At 42.9% G+C, this 23779-nt stretch overlaps 1 protein-coding gene across 3 annotated transcripts in view; it reads left to right on the top strand.

Annotated features, from left to right (window-relative positions):
- The first annotated feature begins 2428 nt into the window (after positions 1 to 2428).
- The window catches only part of NRP1 (neuropilin 1), a 168718-nt gene continuing 147367 nt past the window's right edge, over positions 2429 to 23779 (top strand). Inside the window, exons 1-3 of one of the 3 annotated variants that reach the window (XM_089776768.1) lie at positions 2430 to 2657; positions 2833 to 3264; positions 6582 to 6756. In XM_089776768.1, coding sequence (XP_089632894.1) covers positions 3198 to 3264; positions 6582 to 6756 — 242 coding nt within the window. In that variant the 5' untranslated portion in view covers positions 2430 to 2657; positions 2833 to 3197. Of the gene's footprint in view, positions 3265 to 6581; positions 6757 to 23779 lie in introns of all 3 variants that reach the window. The other 2 variants (XM_006120737.5, XM_075922674.2) reach the window with 2 other exon arrangements.

Below are 23779 nucleotides of genomic sequence, written 5' to 3'. Positions count from 1 at the left end.
ATGGAGAGAGAAGCAGTGGGACAGGAAGGGGAGCAGAAGCTGGGATTGACAGGGAAGGAATAGGGAGAAGAGCTGGGGAGAAAAGGGCAGCAGTGAGGGGAAAGGAAAAAGGAGCTGGAGCCAAAGGGAGGTGGGGGGTGGGAGTGGACCAGGAGCTGGTGAGCATTGGGAAGGGAAGCAGGAACTGAGGTGGAGATGGAAGCAGAGAGAGAGGAGGGTACCAGGAGCTGAGGTGGAGAGGGAGAGGAAGGAGGGAAAGGGGAACAGGAGCTGGAGTGAAAATGAGGGGAACAGGAGCAGAGGTGCAGAAGAGAGCAGTGAGAAGGGAAAGATGCCAGGAGCTCAGGTGCGGAGGAGAGAAGTGGAACGGAAGGGGAACGGGAGCTGGTGCGGAGAAAGGAGCGGTGGGAGGGAAGAGCAAGAGGAGGGGGAATGGGAACAGAAGATGGGAAGGGGCGGGGAGAGGTAGTAGGGCGGGGAGAGAAGCAGTGGCAGGGGGAGGGAAGCTGGCGGGAGAGGGAGCAGGGAGAGGTGATGGATAGCAGGAGAGGGGAACCCGGACGGAAGTACAGTGAGCAGCACGGGGCGGGAAGGAAAGCCCCGGGAGAAGCGGGGCATAAGAGATAAAGCGGTTTGCGCCTGGAGAGGGAATCACCCCTCCCCCCCATCTGAGGTGCGGCGGAAAGGGACCCTCTGTGGCCTCGGCCCGGCGCTTGCAGCCCCTCACACTCAGGCACTGAGCGGATCCTGGCGCCTCTCAGGGTCTGTTCTTGCCTCACTCGCGAGACCCGAGCCGCGGCCGAGAGCGTCGAACAACTCGCCAAGTGCAGGGACCTCGTGCGGCTCCGGATCCGGCCAGCCCCCCAGGGAGCCTGATACCCCGGCCAGCCCCACAGGGAGCCTGATACCCCGGCCTGCCCCCCTGGGAGCCTGATACCCGGGCCTGCCGCTCCCGCCCGGCCTGCCCCCCTGGGAGCCTGATACCCCGGCCAGCCCCCCAGGGAGCCTGATACCCCGGCCAGCCCCACAGGGAGCCTGATACCCCGGCCTGCCCCCCTGGGAGCCTGATACCCGGGCCTGCCGCTCCCGCCCTGCCAGCCCCCCTGGGAACCTGACACCCCGGCCAGCCCCCCATGGAGCCTGATACCCCGGCCTACCGCTCCCGCCCGGCCTGCCCCCCTGGGAGCCTGATACCCCGGCCTGCCGCTTCCGCCCGGCCAGCCCTCCTGGGAGCCTGATACCCCGGCCTACCGCTCCCGCCCGGCCTGCCCCCCTGGGAGCCTGATACCCCGGCCTACCGCTTCCGCCCGGCCAGCCCTCCTGGGAGCCTGATACCCCGGCCTGCCGCTCCCGCCCGGCCAGCCCCCCTGGGAGCCTGATGCCCCAAGTGCTCTCCGTGTAACTGCGCCTTTAGTCGCGCAGTGACACACAGTGGGGCGTGTGTATGGACAGACGGGGCTGTGGGACTAGGGGTGGGATGGGCACTGGCCACATAGTAGCAGACAGCGGGGATGCCAGACTGTGGATAGCGAGCACAACTGGACACTCAGGGCGCTCAGGGCGAGAGAGGGGAGACCTACTGCGGGGTACACGGCGGTGCTGGAGCCCGAGCGCCCTGTGCGGTGCATGGCCAGGGGTGGGCAGCGCTGAGCGCACTGCACAAAGCAGGATGGGGGCAGCGATGGTGGATGCGCTGGAAGGTGCAGGACGGACGGTGGCAGTGAACAGCAGGGATGGTGGGCACGCCACATAACGCAGGCCGGGGTCGGTGCTGGTGAATGCACGGGGTGGTGTGTGGTGGGGGGCGGATGGTGGTGACCCAGCGCAGCGGGGCGGGAGTCAGAAAGGCTGGGTACACTGGGCTGCACAAAGCGGGCAGCGAGCCCTGGAGAGTGACCATAAGGGACAATGAGCCCGGTGGGAAGAGGAGCCTGGCTGTGGAGAGGCTAGAGCCAAGGAGGCGGCGGGAAAGGGAGAGGAGGGACGGCGGCTCACGGACACGCTGGGCGCTGAGCCATGCCGGGGGGTGAGCACAGGGCGCGCCGCGTCGTGGATGGGAGGTGACGGGACGAGGTGATGGGCAGTGCCCAGCGGGCACTATGCAAGCGGCAGGGGCTGCGCTGGAATCTGTTGCTTAATGACCGCGCCGTGGCCTCCGGCTCTGTCCCGGTGCAGCTGGATACCGCACGCTTTGTCAGCTCCACTTGGCTTTACCTGGCGCCCAGACCTGCTGTCTTCAAAGGGAAAGGGGCGGGCCTCTCCCCCCCCCCCCCCGCCGCCTCTCGCCGTGGCTTCCAGCCCCCTCTGAAGTTCAGACCCCAGCGTGTCCTGTTTGTTTGTTGGTCCTTCCTTTCTGCCGATGTCTTGGGGGGCTGAGGAGGAGGAGGAGGAAGAGGGCGGGGAGGGGGAGGGGACTGGGGCTGTGGAGACGGCGGCTCCTCTTCCTCTCTTATTGCCACTGAGTTGCGCTTCTCCTCAGGCTGCAGGGAGGAGCCGCCCGGCGCGAGAAGCAGCCCGGCGCTTCACACTTCCCTGCGATCCCAGTCCTCCGCCTGGATGCCAGTCAGAGCCGCTAACCCGCCAGGCAGCAACGTCCCATTTGCAGGTGCCCGGCCGTAGCCAGCCGTGGTGCCCTGCACTCTCCCCCTACACAGCAGGTCAGTCTTAGGCACGAACACTGGCGGCTGCTGGGGGCCCCGTACAAAGGGGACAGCGCGGGGGCAAACTTGTTTGTGTGGCTGAGTTGCAGGCGAGCTGCTCTGGAGAAGAGAGGGAGGCAGTTTGCAAAACTCCGGTCTCTCCCCGCTCATCGTCTCTCTCTCCTCTCTGCAGATCCCCCTCCTCCCGGACCCCTCCCGAGGAGAAATCTTCCGGGAGCTCCAGAAGCCTCCAGGATTTGTTGCTGTTGTTGTCAGTTGGCTTTCTAGACTCTTTGGAAATGGCAGGGGCAGCGACGCCTGGGAAAGGAGCGACTGTGGGAAAAGGGAGAGGAAACCAGAGCTAAATGACAGGATGCAGGCGACTTGAGACACATACACAAAAAGAAGCGTCTCTGCCACCCGGGACTCAGCTGCTGCTGCGGACCGAGCCTTCTGCTCCCCTCTCCTGCCGGAGGATTTAAGAGCTGAGAGGAGTTGTGTGCTGTGAGGAGTGAGGAGTTTTTTCCCCTCTCTCTCCTTCTACAATCAGAAAGGAAGATGGATTGGGGACTTCTTTTGCAATATGCAGCCCTCACCTTCACCCTAGCCAGGGCTTTAAGGAGCGGTAAGTGACAGTGAAGACAACCGATTTCAAGTTATTAACTAATTCAGAGAATATTTCCAGAGTTAGGGCCCAGTGGTGAGTTCTAATAAACAATGAGATCTGTTTTGCGCTGGAAGGAAGATCAACCTGATATTAGAATAAGAGGAACTTTTCAGTACAAATGATTTGCACCCTCCTGTCACATAATCATCACACGCCCTTTAAACTTTATTTTCAGCCCCTTTTGGTTGTTATCTAAAGCGGGACTGCTCGCTTTCACAAGTTTAGAGCAGCCAATTATCTTAATAATGTTTCCTCCCATAGGCAATTAAATAAGACTTAAAATCTGCAAGATAACAAGCACCTTAAAGGAAGGCTTTTGTGCCGGGGATGGGGGGAGTTCAGACTATCATCTTTTATAGTTGTAGATGCCTAGCAGGTAGTCTTGTCAAATAAGACCTAACCTATTTATTGCAATAGTCTGGAGTTCTCATGGAACTTGAATAGTGTCTATAGAAGAATGTGATAGGCTTGCAAGGGTTTAGGATTCAAGTGTAATAGAGAAATCTCATAACAATGACTTTAATATCTAGTTTACTTTCAGGCAACACTTGAAAACATAGCTAATTAAAAAGAAGGCGCTCTTCTTGAACAATGCCTTGGCACACTATTTCCCTGAATTGTGTACTTTTTAAGATGGACTAATTGTAGTATTGTTTGACATTTAACTAAGAGATATGAGCAAACTCCTGCAAATTTTCCTTTCCCAGCAAATCCTGAGCAATTATTATTAACTAATTATCAAATATTTACTTTTGCCTGACTAGGCTTTCAATCAAAGTAATTAAAAAAAGAGAGCATCCTCCACTTGCAGTGGTATATTGTTTTAATATACAAGTGGTGTCTTGGAGTGGAGAATGTAAATCACATTTTATGATGGAAATTAATCTCTTTGCAATAAATTTTGAGGAGGATGTCTAATTTAATAAGCAATGGATTCCTTCTTCAGTGATCTGACACAGAAGCAAACACATCCAAAAAAGAAAACATGTGCCAGTCTTAAGCAGTGAATCTTTAGTGAGATCCAGCCTGGTCTAACCCTTGTAAGCTGTAGGTAAGAAGGTGGGGAGTAACATTAACCTCCTCTTTCTGTCTGAAGCCATTATTTATAAATGTGAAATGACTGCTCCATATTTCTGCATCACTTTGGAGCTGTGGCAGAAGTGGTAAAATAACAGATATTAAACTGAAGCTTATAGGACTAAATGAAAAGGAGTGTGTTATAGGGGTGATATTGCAACATTACTGGTAATCGTCTTCCTTTAAAAACAGAGCAGAAATAGGGAGGGCTGTTGTTGAAGAAATTGTCTGAGAAGCAGGGCTGCCTGTGTAGGTATAGACATAATAGCCCTCCTGGAGTCACCAAGGCCATTAACCTCCTCTGTGACTTACCAGACCTGCTAATGCCAATGTCCACCTCCTTCCAATGCTAGTGTCTGCTAAATTAATTCATTAACCTTATTTAGAACTAATGGTCCAAAGTCATCAGAAACTGCTCTTCTTAATTAAGTGTTGAAGAGATTGTACAGAGCCAGGGAGTCTAGCAGCCCGCATTATCTTATTATACAGTCACTTTCCCAGAAGTCACAGATTAAAGAGTACTGGTGGTAGTGAGTCCAGCCTCAATGTCTTCTGAAGTGACTCTGTCAAGTGACTAGAAGCAGCACTGTTTTATTTCACTCACTGAACAGACGCCAGATTCTGCCATGTTGTTTGCACAGAGCTGTAGTGGACTTAATAAGACAGGATCACTTCCCAAGTCTGCTACACACTGGAAATAATGCTAGGTTCCTTTGGAACCACAGAAAGGCAGTTCACAGTGATCACTAGCTGCATATTTTGAGCTTTTTGGTTTGCAACACCTTTTGTTATTGGCAAAAATAAACAATTTGTTTTAGAATGTAAAAATGGAAACAAATAAAACAAGCTAGCACCAACCCAATCAACATGGTTAGAAATATCTTGTCTTTGAACAAACAATATCATATATGTCATCTCCTTCCTTTCTAATTTATGGCAAATGATTTCTATAATGCTTGTAGCTTTATGCATTTTTTATATGCACTTCATCTTTCATTTCCATTTGACCTGGTTTTCCTGTAATAAAATTCTGTACATTTATAAATTCATGCTGAGAGCTAAGAATGCCATTTTCCTTCCACAGGGAATCTATGAGATACAGTATTACAAGCTGTATATACCATTATTGAGAAATATTGATATATAGATTTATATTAGTACACATATGCTTTCCTTCTGTAGTTTATTCTCATATTTTATTACTGAAAAATTACATATCAGTATGTGGGGGAAAGTTTATTTAGTGAAAGATCTATAGTAAGAAATCCACAATAATAAAAAATGACAATGCAAACCGACACTGAATAATAAAACAAAAGACCTTGCAAGCTGGATTACTTAACTCTCTGTTCTATTAATATACCTTAAAGTGGGTAATCCTAATATTTTGTTTGCTAAAGGAGCAAGATGCAGTCACCATATTTCATATTTGCACTTCATGATTCTGGTAACTTTGCCAACTATTTTGCAATTAGAAATAAACCTAGGTGTTGGAGAGATTTGGAGGGGGGGATAAAAGGGAGCTGTTTCTGATCCATTTCTTTGATCTGTCCTCCAAGCATGAACAAACTTCCTTAAAGGAGTAATACTGAATCATTTCTGCTTCACTAAACACACTTTGTTCTCTGTTAGCCTGGATCTAAGGAGCATAGATAACTTCAAATTGTTTAGATTTATGGACTGATAAAACAAAAGGTTTTGCTGTAAGCAAGCTGGGTTCTGTGAAGACAACTCCCCAATGGCCAATGACATAGACCAGGCTTATCATCAGAATAGCTGTGCAGGGGGTCAGACAGCATCTTTTTAGTCACTTTCCACTTAAAACTTGTTCCTTAATACGATTACACTTCTCTGGGATAAATCTAAATGAAATTCCTTGGAGCCAGTGTTATCAATTGTGAAGCTTCAGTGTTTGAATGCTGTGCGGGTTTTATTTGTGAAGGTAATTTGTGAAGTTTTGAAACTTGGCCTCTCAAAATTGAGCCATCATTTGCACAGATTAACCTTTGAAGCAGCAACTCATGTACATCTGAATTTTTATCTGTAAGTAATTGATTTAAACATGTAAATGCAAGTAAAAGTTTGCTAAATAAAAATGTAGAAAACACAACATTTAAATCACATTGACTCACTCAGATGTACTCGAATATGTGTGATTGGAGAGAAAACTAAACAGGAAATTTTTCTTTTCATTGCAGATAAATGTGGTGATACTATAAAGATTGAAAATCCTGGATACCTTACTTCTCCTGGCTATCCTAATTCCTATCATCCAAGCCAAAAATGTGAATGGCTGATTCAGGCTCCTGAACCATACCAGAGAATTATGATCAACTTCAACCCTCACTTTGATTTGGAGGACAGAGACTGCAAGTAAGTGAGACTGTCAGTAAAGGGCACCAGAGCACCATCTAGTGGATAAAATTTTTCATATAGTTTTGATGTCTACATGAGAAAAATAGATGTGTCCAAGATAGTGGGTAAAATGAGTCCATCAGGGATTTGAATACAGACCAGATAATATGTTAGGGAGTGACAACGATGCTAAAGTTAGGTTTTGTGCTTCCTGGACCTCAAAAAAACATCAAGATTATCTTTGATTTAATCTTGTAATCCTCTTGTCTGCTTTTCCTGGATACAGAGGCACAGTAACTGTTTTTTTCCTGTTAAAACTCTTTCCTCAGTGTTTGCAGTCATTTAGTGGTGGAGATATGTATGTGAGCCAGTGGATGGAGTTTTGGTTTATACTTTTCTGAAACAATCAACTGAAAATTCTTTGAGGACCATATATAGTAAAAGTCGATTAGTAGTAGCATTTTTAGGAGAGGTATGCTATAATTTTCTGTTTAAAATTACATTTGAATTATTTCTATGTGATGAGAGAAGCCATAGCTTAGTGTGGCTTTATAGTACATTTTATGTCAATGTGACCAGGATGAGGGATTGTACCACAATATGAAACACATTAGCTACATGTTTTTTATTAAAAAAATAAGTACAGGAAAATAGTTCTTTTCTTCATGTTAGTTAACTGTTCCAAACAAGCTGGTCAGAGTTATACATTTTCTCAAAACACTGTCATGTCTTAACAATATAGTCTAGAAGAGACTAAGCATTTACTCTCATCCATTGGGAAAGTGCAGTGCATTTCAGTCAGGTAACTGAAATTTCTCTCTCTGGATTTTTTCCTACTGGTTTTTTATCAGATTGCTTCCCCCACTTCATTCCTTATTCCTTATACAAAAATTGGATCCAAGAGCGAAGGCAGGGCAGAGTCAATGCTGTCTACATTTCTCCCTCTTGCTTACCCACTCTCCATTCTGTAGGCAAGAGTAGCCCAAGCTACTTTCCACCTTCTCCCATCTTCATGAATGAAAAGCAGGTAGCTTGCACATGGTGATCCATGGTCTGATTGTGCCCCATTTCATTAGTCAGTCCAAAAATTTGAGCCACTTCTTTCATGAAGAACACCTTTTAATTATTATTTATACAGTTCCAAAAATGTGCATGTCCTTTTACGGATTTTTAAAAAAATGACAGTTCTCACTCAGGCTACGTCTAGACTGCAAAGTTTTTGCGCAAAAAACACCTATAGAAAAAGGCACTGGTGCCCTGGTGGCCATTCTGTGAATAGCTATCAGTGCTTTCTTTCGAGAGAGCATCCATGCAGTCTGGACGCTCTCTTGCGCAAAAGCACATCACTTTTTTGATGTGCTTGTTCAGTCTGGATGTTCTCCTGTGCAATAAGTTTTTGCAGAAGATCTCTTCCACAAAAAGCTCCTTGCTCAAGACATGTGTAGTGCAGATGTAGCCTCACAGATGCTATTCCTGCAAGTTTTTGAGTGCCCTAAGAAAATGAATTTGAAATTAATAAGAGTTGAACAGAACTTTCAGGACATCCACAGGATCAGGTCCTGAATTTAGCAATATCTGAGGAGAGGTGGCGACCTGCAATGGAGAGAAGAAGGTTATGATTAATGAAAAAGTCAGTGGTTGCTTATATTGAAGTGCTTAACTTTTGTCTTGCACATCTTCTTGGTTCCAATTTTTGAAATAACAAATTGAGTTAGCTACTTCATGAATATTAATTTTGCTTAGACTTAATATATTTAGTAACCAAGTGCAGTAGTTTGGTTTACAGTTCATCAATTTTCAGTGTTTTGCATAATCCAGTATAGGCCAATGTTTCATCTAATGTGTGGGCAATAACAAAAGAAGGATCCTTATTTGTAAAACTAAACTGTTTGTTTATTAAAGCAACATGAATGTGGTTATTACTGCAGGCATCACTCTTCAGGAGTTTTTAATCAGTTATATATGTGCAGTTGTCTACTTGGCTATATTTTGTTCTGTTTCCCTTCGGTATACAGGCTTGTTGCTAATCTATAGAGGTGTTTACATCAGGATATCATTTTTTTCTCCAGTTTAGGTAAATATCTGAGAAGGAAATAGAACATTTTGTAAGGTAAAACCCTTTATGTTCCTTGACAGCAGAGCCATCTCATCCATTGGACAGTTTGGGGTGGCCGCCCCGATCCCTGCACTTTGGGGCCCCCCACGATGGCCACCTCAACTGTCATATGGACAGGATGGTCCCTCAAATTAGTTGTGGGGTACAGGGCATCCTGGTGGATTACGTGGAAGGAGGGGGAGGGGAGCTAGGCATGCCTTGGCTCCCCTGTGGTGGGAGCTGGAGCTACTCAGTAGCCTGCTCCACTCTACCGCCTTCACCCAGCCCACTGTGCTCTGCTTCACTGCAGTGATGCAGAGCTGGGGGGAGGAAGTCAGGGGGGAGGTCAGGGGGAGGGTGCTCCACTTCCTGTTGCTGTGGTGAGTACACAGTGGGCTGGGAGAGGGTGGCAGAGTAGAGCAAGCTGACGGGTAGCTCTGGTTCCCACCACTGTGGGGACTCCTGTTGCACCCCTCAGCAGGCCCCAATAATCTGGGTCATGCATGGAGGGGGCTTGGTGGAAAGAGTGCCATCGGGGTGGGAACCAGAGCTTTGTTTAGACAACAAAGAAACACTGTTATATAGAGTTGCACTAAATCTGAGAGTTGGTCTTTGACGAACAAGGGTCTCAGGCAATGAAAAACTGAGTTCTCCAGTCCCATCACTCCCTGATCCCTTCTTCTCCACTCTTAGTAATTCACCCTCAGTCATTTCTTTCTCTCAAAGAACCTCCATACTTTTGATAGCTGTCTGTAACTAGGACTGTTCTCAGGTTAGCAGAAACTCTGTAGGCGGAGGGTTTGAATTGGACTCATGGGAGTGACTATGAGGGTTCAGGTGTTATTTGGTGAACTTTTAAATTCAGAACTTTAGGAGACCTACTATTTACTATATAGTTATAATTTTTCTTATATTTAAGGCTATCCCATTTAACTTGAGACTGGGTACATCTGTATGTTAGCTAACTAACATGAACATGATTTCAGCAATAGGAAGCTATCAAGAAACAGTTTGGTTTGATATGTCATTGTCTGTTGAAGAAATTCATATTCCTTTTATCAGATCTTTGGTAAAGCAATAAACAAACATAATAAAATATGTGAACTACTTATTTGTAAGTAAGTACATTTTGATTCCCTAATATAATTTTCAATTTATTTGCCAGCTGTGTGTGTAATATAGAAATGTGGCATTTCAAGCTAGCCTGTAATTTTCTTAAAGATGCAACTCTGAAAATTAATAAATAGCTAATATGATGTGCAGACAGAAAATCAAAGATCAGGGAATAAAATTTCTAGGAAGGGAAAAAAGGGCGCTGTTGAAAAAAATCTGCCTGGATACAATTATACTGGACTGACTGGAAGAGCAGATGGTGTCTTGGATTAAATCCTGAACTCCTTATGTCAATAGGAGGTTTAATTTGTTTGTTTCTCCCTGAGTGAGGTCTGAATAAGAACTTCTAGAGTTGGTCCCTAAAGAATAATGATGAGAACCTGGAAATCTGACTAAATCTGTGTAGAGAAACAATAAAACTTTTAGATGTATGTTCAGTTATTCTTTATCTACAATAGGAGATTTAATGTACATTACTGTAAATCAAGATTAAAACCATTAAAGACAATGCATGTAAAACTATTGTCAATGAAAGGAGAATTAGGATCAATAATTGTAAATATTAGCTATATTGGTGAGCATCTATATGTTCTTAAGATTTTGGAAGTTCGACATTACAGCCTGGCATGGTATAAATCTATCTAATAATTATGGTTTTCTTTAACTGAAGAATATTTCCCAGATTTGTTGTCTTGTGATATTTACGTAATTATTGTGATTATAAGGGATGCTAGCATGTAGCTGATTATAAAATTAAACAATAAACCTGGGTTTATTGGTTAATATTATGAACTAAATTCACACACACCCTTGCTGCCTCTGATACAGAGGCAGCAGAGAAGAAGAACAGCATGATCCCCCATGCCTCCCACAGAGTCAACAGCACTGGGGCGGGGGGAAGCAGGAACTGATAGAGAGACAGCAACATGGAGGTTAAGGGGGGCAGGCTAGAGCTGATACATGTGAGGAGACGGCTTTTGGCTCTCAGCGCATACTGGCTCCATGGACCTGCCTGCCCTCCACTTGCCTCCTTTGGGGAAGTCAGCTTAAAATTCGGTTTCTCCGGACACCAGCTCTCTGACGTGCTGTCTGTTCCCCCTGTCTCCCCGGGGTTGGGCTGCCGCAAAGCAGCCTCTGTCCACAGCCTCAGAGGCTGCTCTGTGGAAGGCAAAGCAGCCTCTGTTGGTAAGGAACTTGGATCCTCTGTAGATAAGGGCTGCTGCCGCAGATCAGCCTCTGTCCGTGGCCAGTCCAGGCCGCTGTGGATAGAGGCTGCTTCGCGGCAGCCACCCCCACCCCTCACACATCAGCAGCCTCTGTCCATGGGGAGATCGGACACAGAGGCAGACAGGGGCTGCTGCCACCCCACACTGCTGCCTCTGTATGAGAGGCGGCAGCACAGGGTGGCTGGCAGCCAGTCTGTGCAAGGGGCTGGTTTTTAAACTGGCTCCCCTCATGGACTGGCTCTTGCCTGCCACCCTGCACTGCTGCCTCTGATACAGAGGCATCAGTGTGGGGTGTCAGATGGCTCCCCAGGAGAGAGGCTAGAGTGCACTGGCTACCATCCATGGCCCCAGAGATTATCGACTAGTGTATAACCAATAAAATTTTATGCAGTTACACAACTATTCAATTACACTATATCTAACATCCCTACTTTTAAGCCGGCTCCCTGTGAGTACCATCTTGGCTCCTATGGAGCCACCTGTCCCTCTGCCCCACTGTCTTCTTCTTCACACAGCGCATAGTCTATCTGTGGAACTCTTTGCCTGAGGAGGTTGTGAAGGCTAGGACTATAACAGGGTTTAAAAGAGAACTAGATAAATTCATGGAGGTTAAGTCAATAAATGGCTATTAGCCAGTATGGGTAGGAATGGTGTCCCTAGCCTCTGTTTGTCAGAGGGTGGAGATGGATGGCGGAGAGAGATCACTTGATTATTACCTGTTCGATTCACTCCCTCTGGGACACCTGGCGTTGGCCACTCTTGGCAGACAGGATAATGGGCAGGATGGACCTTTGATCTGACCCAATATGGCCGTTCTTATGTCTTTGTATCTCCAGAGGCAGCAATGCAGTGGGGATGGAGTGGGGGGGGGGGGTCAGGAGGGAGCTGACTCTGAGGGGAGACAACTTAAAAGCCAGACCCCACAAGGCAGCAGCACAGTGGTAGCTGGTACACGAAGGAAGTGGCTTTCAAGCTGGCTCTCCACGCATATTGGCTCTGCAGAACTACCTGCTCCCCCACACACACACTGCTAGTTTTGTATCAAAGGCAAGGGGATGGGCAGACAGGAGCCAGTTCCCGATGAGCACTTGCTCCCGCCTACCCCACCCCCCACATGTAAATGTGTAACCACTAAATTTTCCAGTGGTTATACATTTACACAAATACACAATAATTAACATTTGTAGTGAATATACTTTATCTGAGCAATTTGTATTGTTTTAAATTTAAAGTAAGCAGAACTAAAATTCAGGTTTCTCCAGACAAATACCAAAAAGGGCTCAGTTTTCATCATATTGGGGAATAAGGATACAATAGTAAATTAAGTAAATGTGCTTTCATATAAGATAGGCAGCTTTAATGAAAAATATCCTAAAGGCAGAATTACCAAACAAGCGTTCTGGAAATATACTGTCTGAATAGGATATTAAAAATCATGTCTGGAAGCCTAAAAATATAAAACGTACCTAAAACAGTATAGGCGTATGTTCTCCTCACAAATGTACATAATGATACCTTTTAACATGAGATACATGCCTGTTTCAAGAAAGAATGAAATCCAGATTCTGGTGGAGGTTTCAAAAGCATAGGAGCTTGTGTTTATTGATTATTTTGCCCTCGCTCTCTCAAACAAGCAATGATAATAGCCATAATTTGTGAAGACAGGAACATGGTTAGAAGTAAAAGGAGGGGTTGAAACATATGATTAAATATTACCCAAAATGCTGAAATGTTTGTTGCATGTTATAAATCTTTTTCAGCGCTTAGCTCAGAATGTACAAGTCTTGTGTTGCTGAATATCCTACTGTGTAAATGTAGCCATCTTGAATCTTGTAAAACTTTATATCTGGAAATAAACAAGGATGTCACTGATACAGTACTTTAAATTTATGGAACTTTTCCGGTTTCCCAGCAATGCAAACTATCAGCATGATAATTTATAATGGTTTGTGACAAATGCTGCTGAGCAAAGAGGTGTGTGGTTACATTCAGATCAGATATCATCATCTAGGGAGCAATAAAGATTTCACAGACACGAGGTTAAAAACATTAAGAAAATGAATAAAAAGCTTCAGCAGACAAGGGCTTGAGGAAAGTGGAGGGATGAATAGAAAAATTTGAATAGTGGCTTCCTTACTGACAAATTATTAACTTTGTTGTCAGACTTAACTATATGGTTTACAATACTTAGATACACCACTGCAGTACAGTTGTTTTACTCGCATAATTTAGATATGCAGAAAGTATCATAATCCTTGTTTGACAATTATTGAGTGTATTGTTGCCAGATCAGTTCAAATGGAAAATTTGTTCATTTTGGAAACATTCAAATTGTAGGAGAGATTTGATTGTTAATTATTCTTTAAATTGGGTTTATAAAGGATTAGTTACACTGCTGAGATTAGAAATTATATAGAAATTGCAATTAAAGATTGATAGCTAAAAATTTGTTTGCCTAGATCAATACATCTCCTCAAAGTCCTTGAGCTGGAGAAGAAACATTTTTGATGTACAAGGTAAATGTTGGCCTCACTGCAGTGACATTAATGGGGCCAGGATTTCATCCATCCTTTCCATTACTAAATAATGTCAGTGCAATTTGATTGTAAACTTGCAGGTATAACAACCCATAGTTAGTAAAATAAAAATGATGCTTGATGTAAGGCACCATGGGGACACTGCTTTGGTAGCACCATCAGTTTCTGCAGAATTTAAGCTTTCAGTTACATTTGTCTTAACTCAGATCCTTATTCCCCAGTCTGTTTTACTATCATCCCAGTGAGTGCATAGTTTCGTTAAACCTACTAGATCCAGCCACAATGTGTAAGGAGAACCGTGGGTGGCATAGAACTGCTGTAGTGACTCCAGCATCACACACACCCCAGCTGTCTGTGTGGTCAGGGAGGCTGGATCTAGTAGGAAGAGGATACTGCCAGAGTATCTCATCATTGCCTGACTATGAGAAAGGATCCTGCATTCACTGGCAATAATAGAAATTTCAGAAGTCTTCAGAGCGCTTAAAGTTGTGCCAAGCTCCCCAGACTCAAAGTTGTACAATGCCCTTCCCTGGTGCAGCATAAGATCTGGGCCTAGGTACATGAGGCCTGATCCTGCATGCACTGACATCAATGGAAGTTTTCTCTTAGATTTCCTTCACAGCAGAATTAAGTCATTGTTCTCTAAGGGTACATCTAGACTTACTTTCACTTTCAAAAGAAGATATGCAAATTACCGTTGAATTTGCATATGTTATTCTGATTTTTTTTAAAAAGCTTTTTCAAAATAGCAAACAAGCAGTTTAGACGTGGTTCATTCGAAAAAAAGCCCTTTTTTCAAAAGAACCTATAAACCTCAATTTTTGAGAAAGAAGGTTCTTTCGAAAAAAGAGGTTTTTTTTTCCTCAAAAGAACCACGTCTAAACTGCTGGCTTTTTTGAAAAAAAAAATCCTTAAAAAAGCGATCGGAAGAAAATATGCAAATTACTGCCAAATTTGCATATCTTCTTTCAAAAGTGAAAGTAAGTGTAGATGTACTGTATGATTGTGAAGGAAGTTGGAACATATACTTGTGTAGCTAGCTGATCTATAAGCAGTGTCTATATTAGCTATTTCAGTCATGTTTGACAATGGGTATCAAACAAAGTTCCCCATGTACTCTTTTAACTGGTTTTGAGCTTGGGTGTCTTGTTGATTTAAATAGGGTCAAGTGAATGCAACTCAGTTATAGCAAATTAAAATTGATTAGAAGGGCACTCAAAGGAACAACTGCATTCAGCACTGGATGATAGTGGGGATGGAGTAGCCATCTTTCATCATTATCAGACACAGAGGAAAATCCTAATGTAGACAGAGACACTGGCTATGTCTACACTCGTGGCTTCTTGCGTGAGTAATATGCAAATGAGGCTAAACGTGGAATATTGCCAAGCCTCATTTGCATACCTAATGAGCCACCTTTTTTTTTTTTTCAAAAGAGGCTCTTGCGCAAGAAGGAGCGTCTACACTGCCCCTTCTTGTGCAAGAAAAACCCTCTTGCGCAATGCCGTTCTTCCTGAAAAGTAATAGGTGTAATGGCATTGCGCAAGAGGGTTTTTCTTGTGCAAGAAGGGACAGTGTAGATGCTCCTTCTTGCGCAAGAGCCTCTTCTGAAAAAAATGGTGGCTCATTAGGTATGCAAATGAGGCTCGGCGATATTCCATGCTTAGCCTCATTTGCATATTACTAGTGCAAGAAGCCGCGAGTGTAGATATAGCCAACTGAGTCTGTAGACAAAGAGATGGGAACAGCAGTTTTAAGAGCTTGCTTCTACTTTAATTTACAATAATGGATGCTTTACCAATGATTTCCGTGGCAGAAAAGTTCAGGCTCTAAACAAGTGCAGACAGCTCTCAAACATTCCAGTAGGTATTAACCCAGAAGCCTAATAATGACACGTAAATAATGTCCACTATTATGTATTTATTTTGATTTAGGCAGAACAAAAAGTACCCATGTGCAGGCTTAGAGCACCCTTCCAACTATTTAAAATACATAAATGAAATATGTTTTCTGTTTAATTGTCTGTTATTTTATAAGAAATATCTGGCTGTTTGGGATTGTCATGAGAGAGCCTCAATGGGACTCGAGAAAAAAATATTCAAAAGGAGTATATTTTAGAAGTTTCCTGGAAGACTGTCAGTTTAGTGTATTTTCAGACAGGGTAGACTTAGCTTTCTGGAGTCAGTCCTGGAGCCCCCTGCAGACAGTGTGCACGGTGTGCTGTGGGCATTCTGAAGGAAGCACTGCTTCATTGTAACTAGAGACAGAATGGCCCCTTGGTTGGCTTCAAGTTTGCCTGAGAGCACCCCTCAGGCTGTTCTAAATTACCCTGGGAGATCCCAGCTTGCTCCAGGATCAGGGAAGCACAAATGTCATCTTTGCAGTGGACTGAGGACCAGACCTTTTATTCCTAATGTGGTGAGGTCCTGGCTCAGGCCCCTCGCCCTGGGACACCACCTTTGTCCACAAATCAGCTGGAGACTCTTTCTGGTGTAGTTACCACTGCCTTTTATTGTCATTTCCCACCACCTCCTATTTACAGAGTTTTGGATTAGATAGAGCAAACTCAGCCAGCCACGCCGTCTATCTGAGGCATACATACACTCACTCACTCACTCACTCACTCAGCCAGCCAGCCAGCCCGCCCGCCCATCACTTCTCTCTCTTCTGATATGTCTGCCTTATATAGCCCTCTGGCTAATGAGGCCCACAGCTGCTTTCATTAGCCCTTCAGTCCTGGGCTTGCTCAGCTGTCTTCAGTTGGCCTTTTCAGCCAGGCTGTAGTGGCAGAGCTCTGGCATACCAGCAGTCTGTCACACTACGTAATGTTTCTTTATTTCATTAGACACTCTGGATGTAGGAACTATATAAAAGTATGTGCTCTAGTTTTGCAGCCAAATACCATATATGAGTTCCTAAAGATAGTTCCATGTAATTTTAATGAGATTCACATGATTGGAAATACTATATGCTATTGCATTACATACAATAATAATAATATTGTTACAGGCAGATGTTTATATTAATGTGTTGTGTATAATTAAGTAAACTGTGGGGAAAATGCATGTTGAACTACAATAACATGATACTTTTCAACCAATAACATTATTAAAGGGGTGTAATATGGAATTGTTAGAACCTGATCCTGTGACCTTTACAGGTGTGTCTACATTGCACACATAGCTCAAAATAAGCTATGCAATTTGGGATACACAAATTGCATAGCTTATTTTGAGTCAATTTTGAAATAGCTTATTTCAAATTTTGGTGCTATCTACCTATAGTATCTCAAAATAGCGTTGCAGTGTATATATTGCCTATGGGTGCATCTACACAGCACCCTTTCCTTGAAATATGCTACGCAATTTGTGCTATACTAACTGTGTAGCTTATTTCAAAATAGTTTATTTTGAGATTTGGCTCTGTCTACACAGCACCAAATTTCAAAATAAATTGCTATTCTGACAAGTTCCTTAACCCTCATGGAACAACGGTTACAGGGGTGCTGGAATAGCATGCCTGTTATTTCAAAATACATTTCAAAATAACAGGCAAATTTAAAGACATGGAATTGCTATTGTAGGATACTTCCAAGTATCCCAAAATATCCCCGCTCTCCAGACGTGGCTTACATGTATATAGCTCTCAGTGATATCAAGGTCTGTTATAAAAAGGCAGAGCACAAAGTCAGGTCTTTTATAAACTGAAAGACATAGTATTAGAATCAGTCATATGAAGTTGTCTGCATTCTTTAATTTGTCTTCTCTTCTGCCCCCTCAATGGTGTTATAATTAAAACAAAACCCCATGTGTTAATGGAAATTAGTTTGCTTAATTATAACTTGTTGCAAGCTACAACATTTGATCATGACTGTTGATAATTACAATATGCAGGCCTTTATATAGTGTATGTAAAACCAAATTAAATTATGTTTCTTCTGTAGTGTTCCCAAATAATTAAATTATTTGTTTGTAAGCAGATGATGCATGTACACAGAGAGAGAGTGATAATGTACACGTACATACATATTATATGTATGTGTGCTTGTATATATAGGTACATATGTTTATGTATTTTATATAGATATGTTAGCTTTTGCATGCATTCCAAAAGTAAGTGTACTAATTAAATCTCTAATACCATCTTAAGGCTGATAATTAGGTATAAAGAAAACAAGAGACAGGATTAGTGTTCAGATCATGCTCCAAATGCTTCTTAATTGAGTGTTTGTAATCAATCCTGATTGCAAGAGGCAGTGGTTTGGCAGAATAAAGAAAGAAAAAGGCTTATCCCTACTATTTTCCCATTAGTTGACTTGGACATAGTATTTTGGTCAGGATCCAATGGCATCATATCAAAGAAGGTAACTTTGTCAGCTGCAGATATGCTTGTACAACACACACACAACACTTCCTCATGTTCATTTCATAAATGAAAAATAATATTCTTTAGAACTAGCTCAAAACAAGGTAGATTTTTTTCCCATTCAGAATCTTAAAAAGTGTTTTAAAGTGGAGCTTGGAAGAGACTTTGTTTTTCTGACTTCCCTCCTCTATCACTGACTGCTGAAAATGCATCTAGATTCATCTTCAGCTTTCACTTGTTGAACATGGCTCGCTTCTCGTTGAGCCACAGTTCTCCATCAAAAAGCCACATAGTTTGGTATAATGATTATTTCTTTGTCTTAAGTAACCAATTCTTCAAGCCAGTTGAAGATTTACTTTTTGTACTATGGGAAACAAGCACCTGGTTAGTTCCATATCATGGTTTGATGATCTTCCTGAATGTGATTTGAAAGTTTTATAAGTCACCTGGCAACTTTTGTGGAGTACAGGACATTTGCTTCTGTATAATAGCTCCAAAATATAAGAGTTAAAAACCCAAGGCTTCAACTGTTTAAACAACAAGCAAACTCATTCAAAGGACAGGATTTGGTGGTGATGGGGCACTTCAATTATCCAGACATATGTTGGAAAATTAACACAGCAGGTCACAGATTATACAATAAGTTTTTGGACTGCGTTGGAGACAATTTTTTATTTCAGAAGGTTGAGATAGCTACGGGGGTTCTTGATTTTATTTTAATAAATAGGGAGGAACTGGTTGAAAATTTGAAAGTGAAAGGCAGCTTGGGTGAAAGTGACTATGAAATCATAAGAGTTCATGATTCTAAGAAATGGTAGAAGGGAGAACAGCAAAATAGAGACAATGAATTTCAGGAAGGCAGATTTTAGTAAAGTCAGAGAACTGGAAAGTAATGCCCATGGGAAGCTAGACTAAAAGGAAAAATAACTGAAGAGAGTTGGCAGTTTTTTAAAGGGATATTATTAAGACCCAAAAGTGACCTATTCCGCTACATAGGAAAAATAGAAAGTATGGCAGGAGGGCACCTGGGATCAACTGAAAGCTCTAATATGATCTCAAAATCAAAAAGGAGTCATATAAAAAGTGAAAACTAGATCACATTGCAAAGGATGAATATAAGCAAACAATGCTTATATATTTAGGGTCAAGATTAAAAAGGCAAAGGCACAAAATGAGCTAAGTCTAGCTAGAGGTATAAAGGATAGCAAGAAGATGTTCCACAAGTATATTAGGAGCAAGAGGAAAACCAAGGACAGTGTAGGCCCATTTCAGTGAAGAAGAAAAAACAACAAGAAACTTGGAAATGGCAGAGGTGTTTAATGACTTTGTTTCTGTTTTAATCAGGAAGATGGATGGTGAAGGGTGAATGCTAATGGAAATGGGGTAGGTTTCAAAGTTACAATAAAAGAGCAAGTTAAAAATGACTTAGAAAAGTTAAATGTCTGCAAGTCATCAGGGCCTGATGAAATGCACCCTAGAATACTCAAGGAGCTGGGAGAGGAGGTATCTGATACGTTAGCTGTCACCTTTGAACAATCATGGAAGTCGGGAGAGATTCCATAAGACCGGGAAAGGGCAAATATTAGTGCCCATCTATAAAAAGAGAAATAAGAACAACCCAGGAAACTACAGACCAATCACTTTAACTTCTGTTCCAGGGAAGATAATGGAGCAAGTAATTAAGGACTCCATCTCTAAACAACTGGAAGAAAATAAGATGATAGGTAACAATCAGCATGGATTTGTAAAGAACAAATCATGTCAAACCATTCTGATAGCTTTCTTTGATAGGGCATCAAGCCTTGTGGATAAGAGAAGCAGTAGGCGTGGTATACCTAGACTTTAGTAAGGCATATGACGTGATCTCGTATTACCTTCTAATCTAGGGGTTCCCAAACTTTTTGACATGGGGACCAGTAAATCTATTCACGAGCTTTTGGAGGACCAGTAATATTCATTTGCATATTTGCACATTCATTAAGCAAATGATGAATATTCAAATAAGTTGTTTCTGGTCCTCCCAAAGCCTCCAGTGCCAGCGTCAGCAAAGCTTTTTATAAAGTCACCCACAATGTTCTTGCCAGCAAGTTAAGGGAATATGGATTGGATAAATGGACTGTAAGATAGCTAGATCAGGGTTTCCCAAACTTTTTACTTTAGTTGGAACCCGGTTTTTTTAGTACTGTTTTTTTGCAGTCCAAAAATACAAACACATATAAAAAAAAGAATGAATAAATTTTCAGTTTTCACCCAGCTGCATCCTCCACCCAGCCAGGGCCAGGGCTTGGGGGACCCGGCGCTGCATGGGCACTCCAGGAGGCGGGAGCAGGAGCAGATTGGGGGTAGGGTAGCTGTCAAGGAGGGAGGGTGCAAGGAAGGGTAGGGTTGCCAGGTGTCTGATTGTGTACCAGACAATCTGGTATTTGAGAGTTTCGTCTGAGAAACAAATTGAGAAATAAAAGTTTCCCATAGTTCTGGAAACGCCGTTCTAATCACTAAACAAGGGAAATGCAACATAGATGGGGCTGCTATAAGATGGGTGCATAACTGGCTTGATAACCATTCTCAGAGAATAGTTATTACTGGTTCATGATCATGCTGTAAGGGCATATTAAGTGGGATTCTGCAGGGGTCTGTTTTGGGACCAGTTCTGTTCAATATCTTCATTAGTGATTTAGATGATGGCATAGAGAGTACGATTATTAAGTTTGTAGATGATACCACTCTGGGAGGGGTTGCAAGTGCTTTGGAGGATAGGGTCACAATTCAAAATGATCTGGACAAACTAGAGAAATGGTCTGAGGTAAACAGCATGATGTTTAATAAGGACAAATGGAAAGTACTCCACTTAGGAAAGAGCAATCCATTTTACACATTCAGAATGGGAAGCAACTATCTAGGAAGGATTACTGCTGAAAGGGATTTAGAGGTCATAGTGGACGACAAGTTAAACATGAGTCAGCAGTGTAACACTGTTGCAAAAAAAGCAAACATGATTCTGGGATGCATTAATGGGAGTATTGTGAGCAAGACACAAGAAGTCATTCTTCTGCTCTACTCTGTGCTAATTAGGCCTCAGTTGGAGTATTTTATCCAGTTCTGGGCACCACATTTCAAGAAAGATGTGGAGGAATTGAAGAAGGTCCAGAGAAGAACACTAAAAAAAATTAAAGATCTAGAAAACATGTCCTATGAGGGAAGTCTGAAAAAATTGGGCTTATTTAGTTTAGAAAAGAGAAGACAGAGGGGACATGATTGCAGATTTGAAGCATCTAAAAGGGTGTTACGAGGAGGAGGGAGAAAAATTGTTCTTCTGGGCTTCTGAGGATAGGACAAGAAGCAATTTAGGTTGGACATTAAGAATAACTTCCTAAGTGTCAGGGTGCTTAAATACTGTAATAAATTGCCTAGGCAGGTTGTGGAGTCTCCCTCAGTAGAGATATTTAAGAGCATGTAAGACAGACACCTGTCAGGGATGATCTAGACAGTGCTTGGCCCTGCCATGAGTGCAGGTGACTAGACTCAATGACCTCTCAAGATCCCTTCCAGTTCTATTATTTTAACTTACAAAGATAATACCATGTATTGAGTGATATCATGTATAACAGTTCATTTAAACAGAAAGCGACTTCCTTTTTTTACAGCAGATTTGTATATTAAATGGCAGATCTTGTCATAACAATACAAAAATGAAGGGTTTAGACTTTTCTTTTTAAAAAAACAGGTCAGTCAACAGAATAATTAACTTTTGTTTATATCAGTGTGCTTGTAAGTACTAGACTTAAGTGTTTCCCAAATCTTTTGAAATCTGAGATCCACTTAAGAAAGTAATCACATCCATTCCACCATCTTGTTATTAAAAATAGCACCCATCCCATCATCTGTTGGTAAAGGTCTACAAATCTTAATTTATAGATTTTCTGTACTTGGCTAGTACTTCAGTTTCTTCCCCCTCCTCCTTTTCCCTCATCTCCCCACATATACTTTAGAAAATGTTTGGGTCTCCCTTCTTACATGGTCTAATGAGTATTGGAAATAGTTAAAAATGTTGAAATTTGAAGTGTTTTCATTTTTTCTCAGCCCTCATAAAAATGATGGGTCAATTCACACGTGTAAGCTATTGTTTAGGGCTCTCTGCAAATTCACAGAAACATTCTGCATCAGTTGCATTTGCTTCATATTTTGAATATTTTCATAGCTAGAGACTTACTAGTTTTTTAAATGAAAGCTGAAACTCTGGAAAACAATTGTGAGGTCTAACTCAATCTTCACATTTTGGGAAGCACTATTTTGGGGAATCACATTTATTCGTCTTACCAATGTAAGAAAAGGATGGTATGATTGGCCCATCAGCAACTGCCTATAGCAAAAATCCTCAATGACTGGAGATGGGACACTGAATGGGGAGATCTCTCAGTTACTATAGGCCAACCCTTTCCGGACAAAGAGCCAACATCCAGCTGGATCCAGTGAAAAAGCTGGGGCAAAAAAATGGTAGAGAAAAAAAACTACTGGCCCTTTAAGAAGGCTTTTTGGCCTCAGCAGATTCCCATCCACAGGCGCCATTTTGGATCTGCCATTTTGGTGAGCACAGGGGAGCCAGGAGGTGGGGTGGCTTTGTGAGCTGCACTGATGAGAGGGAATAGCTGCATGTGGCTCATGAGCTGCATGTTGGCCACGCCTGCTATAGAGAATTCTTTACCAGGTATGTGTTTGGTGGATCTCAGCCGCATGCTCATAGTATAACTATATTTAGGATTAGGAAGGAATTTTCCCCCAGGTCACGTCAGATAGGCAGAGACCTTGGGAATTTTCCACCTTCCTCTGCAGCATGGGCCATGAGGCACTAGCAGGTTTAAATTAGTGTAAATGGTTAATTCTCTATAACTTGGAAGTCTTTATACCATGATTTCAGGACCTAAGTAACTCAGGGTATGTCTACACTTGCAGCCTAATTTAAACTAGGGCTGCAAATGTAGGCATTCGGAATTGCAAATCAAGCCTGGGATTTAAATATCCCGCACTTGATTTGCATCTTCCATGGCCGTGCGCCATTTTTGAAATTAACAAGCCCGAAGTAACTGCCCGCATCTACACGTGGCAGTGAAATGGGCGTTTGAAATAAAGCCCTAGTTCAAACTACCTGTTAAACCTTATTGCAGGAGGAATAACAGGTAGTTCGAACTAGGGCTTTATTTCGAACGCCCGTTTCATTGCCGCATGTAGACGCGGGCAGTTACTTCGGGCTTGTAAATTTCAAAAAATGGCACTTGGCCTGGAAGATGCAAATCAAGTACAGGATATTTAAATCCCGGGCTTGATTTGCAATTCTGAATGCCTACATTTGCAACCCTAGTTCGAATTAGTCTGCAAGTGTAGACATACCCTCAGAAGTTAGGGATCTATTAAAGGAGTGGAGGGTGAGGTTCTGGAGCCTGAAATGTGCAGGTGGCCAGACTAGATCAAGATGATCCCTTCTGAACTTTAAAGTCTCTGAGTCTATGTAAGTAGCCCCAATTAGGCATGTGAAACTCTGTTTAATCAGTTAACCAGTTAAATACGTTTCAGTTTCAGTTTAACATTAAGTTTAACCAGCCAAGTTTAACCAGTTAACTGATTAAATGGGATCCTGGGTTAGAGACTGGTCCAGTCCAGTTGGAGTAGTCCCGAGCTCAGGGCTCTGCAGCTCCCAGCCCTGCGCAGGA

Source organism: Pelodiscus sinensis, chromosome 2 (genome assembly GCF_052426305.1).
Source record: "Pelodiscus sinensis isolate ZL-2025 chromosome 2, ASM5242630v1, whole genome shotgun sequence".
Taxonomy (NCBI): domain Eukaryota; kingdom Metazoa; phylum Chordata; order Testudines; family Trionychidae; genus Pelodiscus; species Pelodiscus sinensis.
This window is presented reverse-complemented; position numbering and strand designations above follow the sequence as displayed.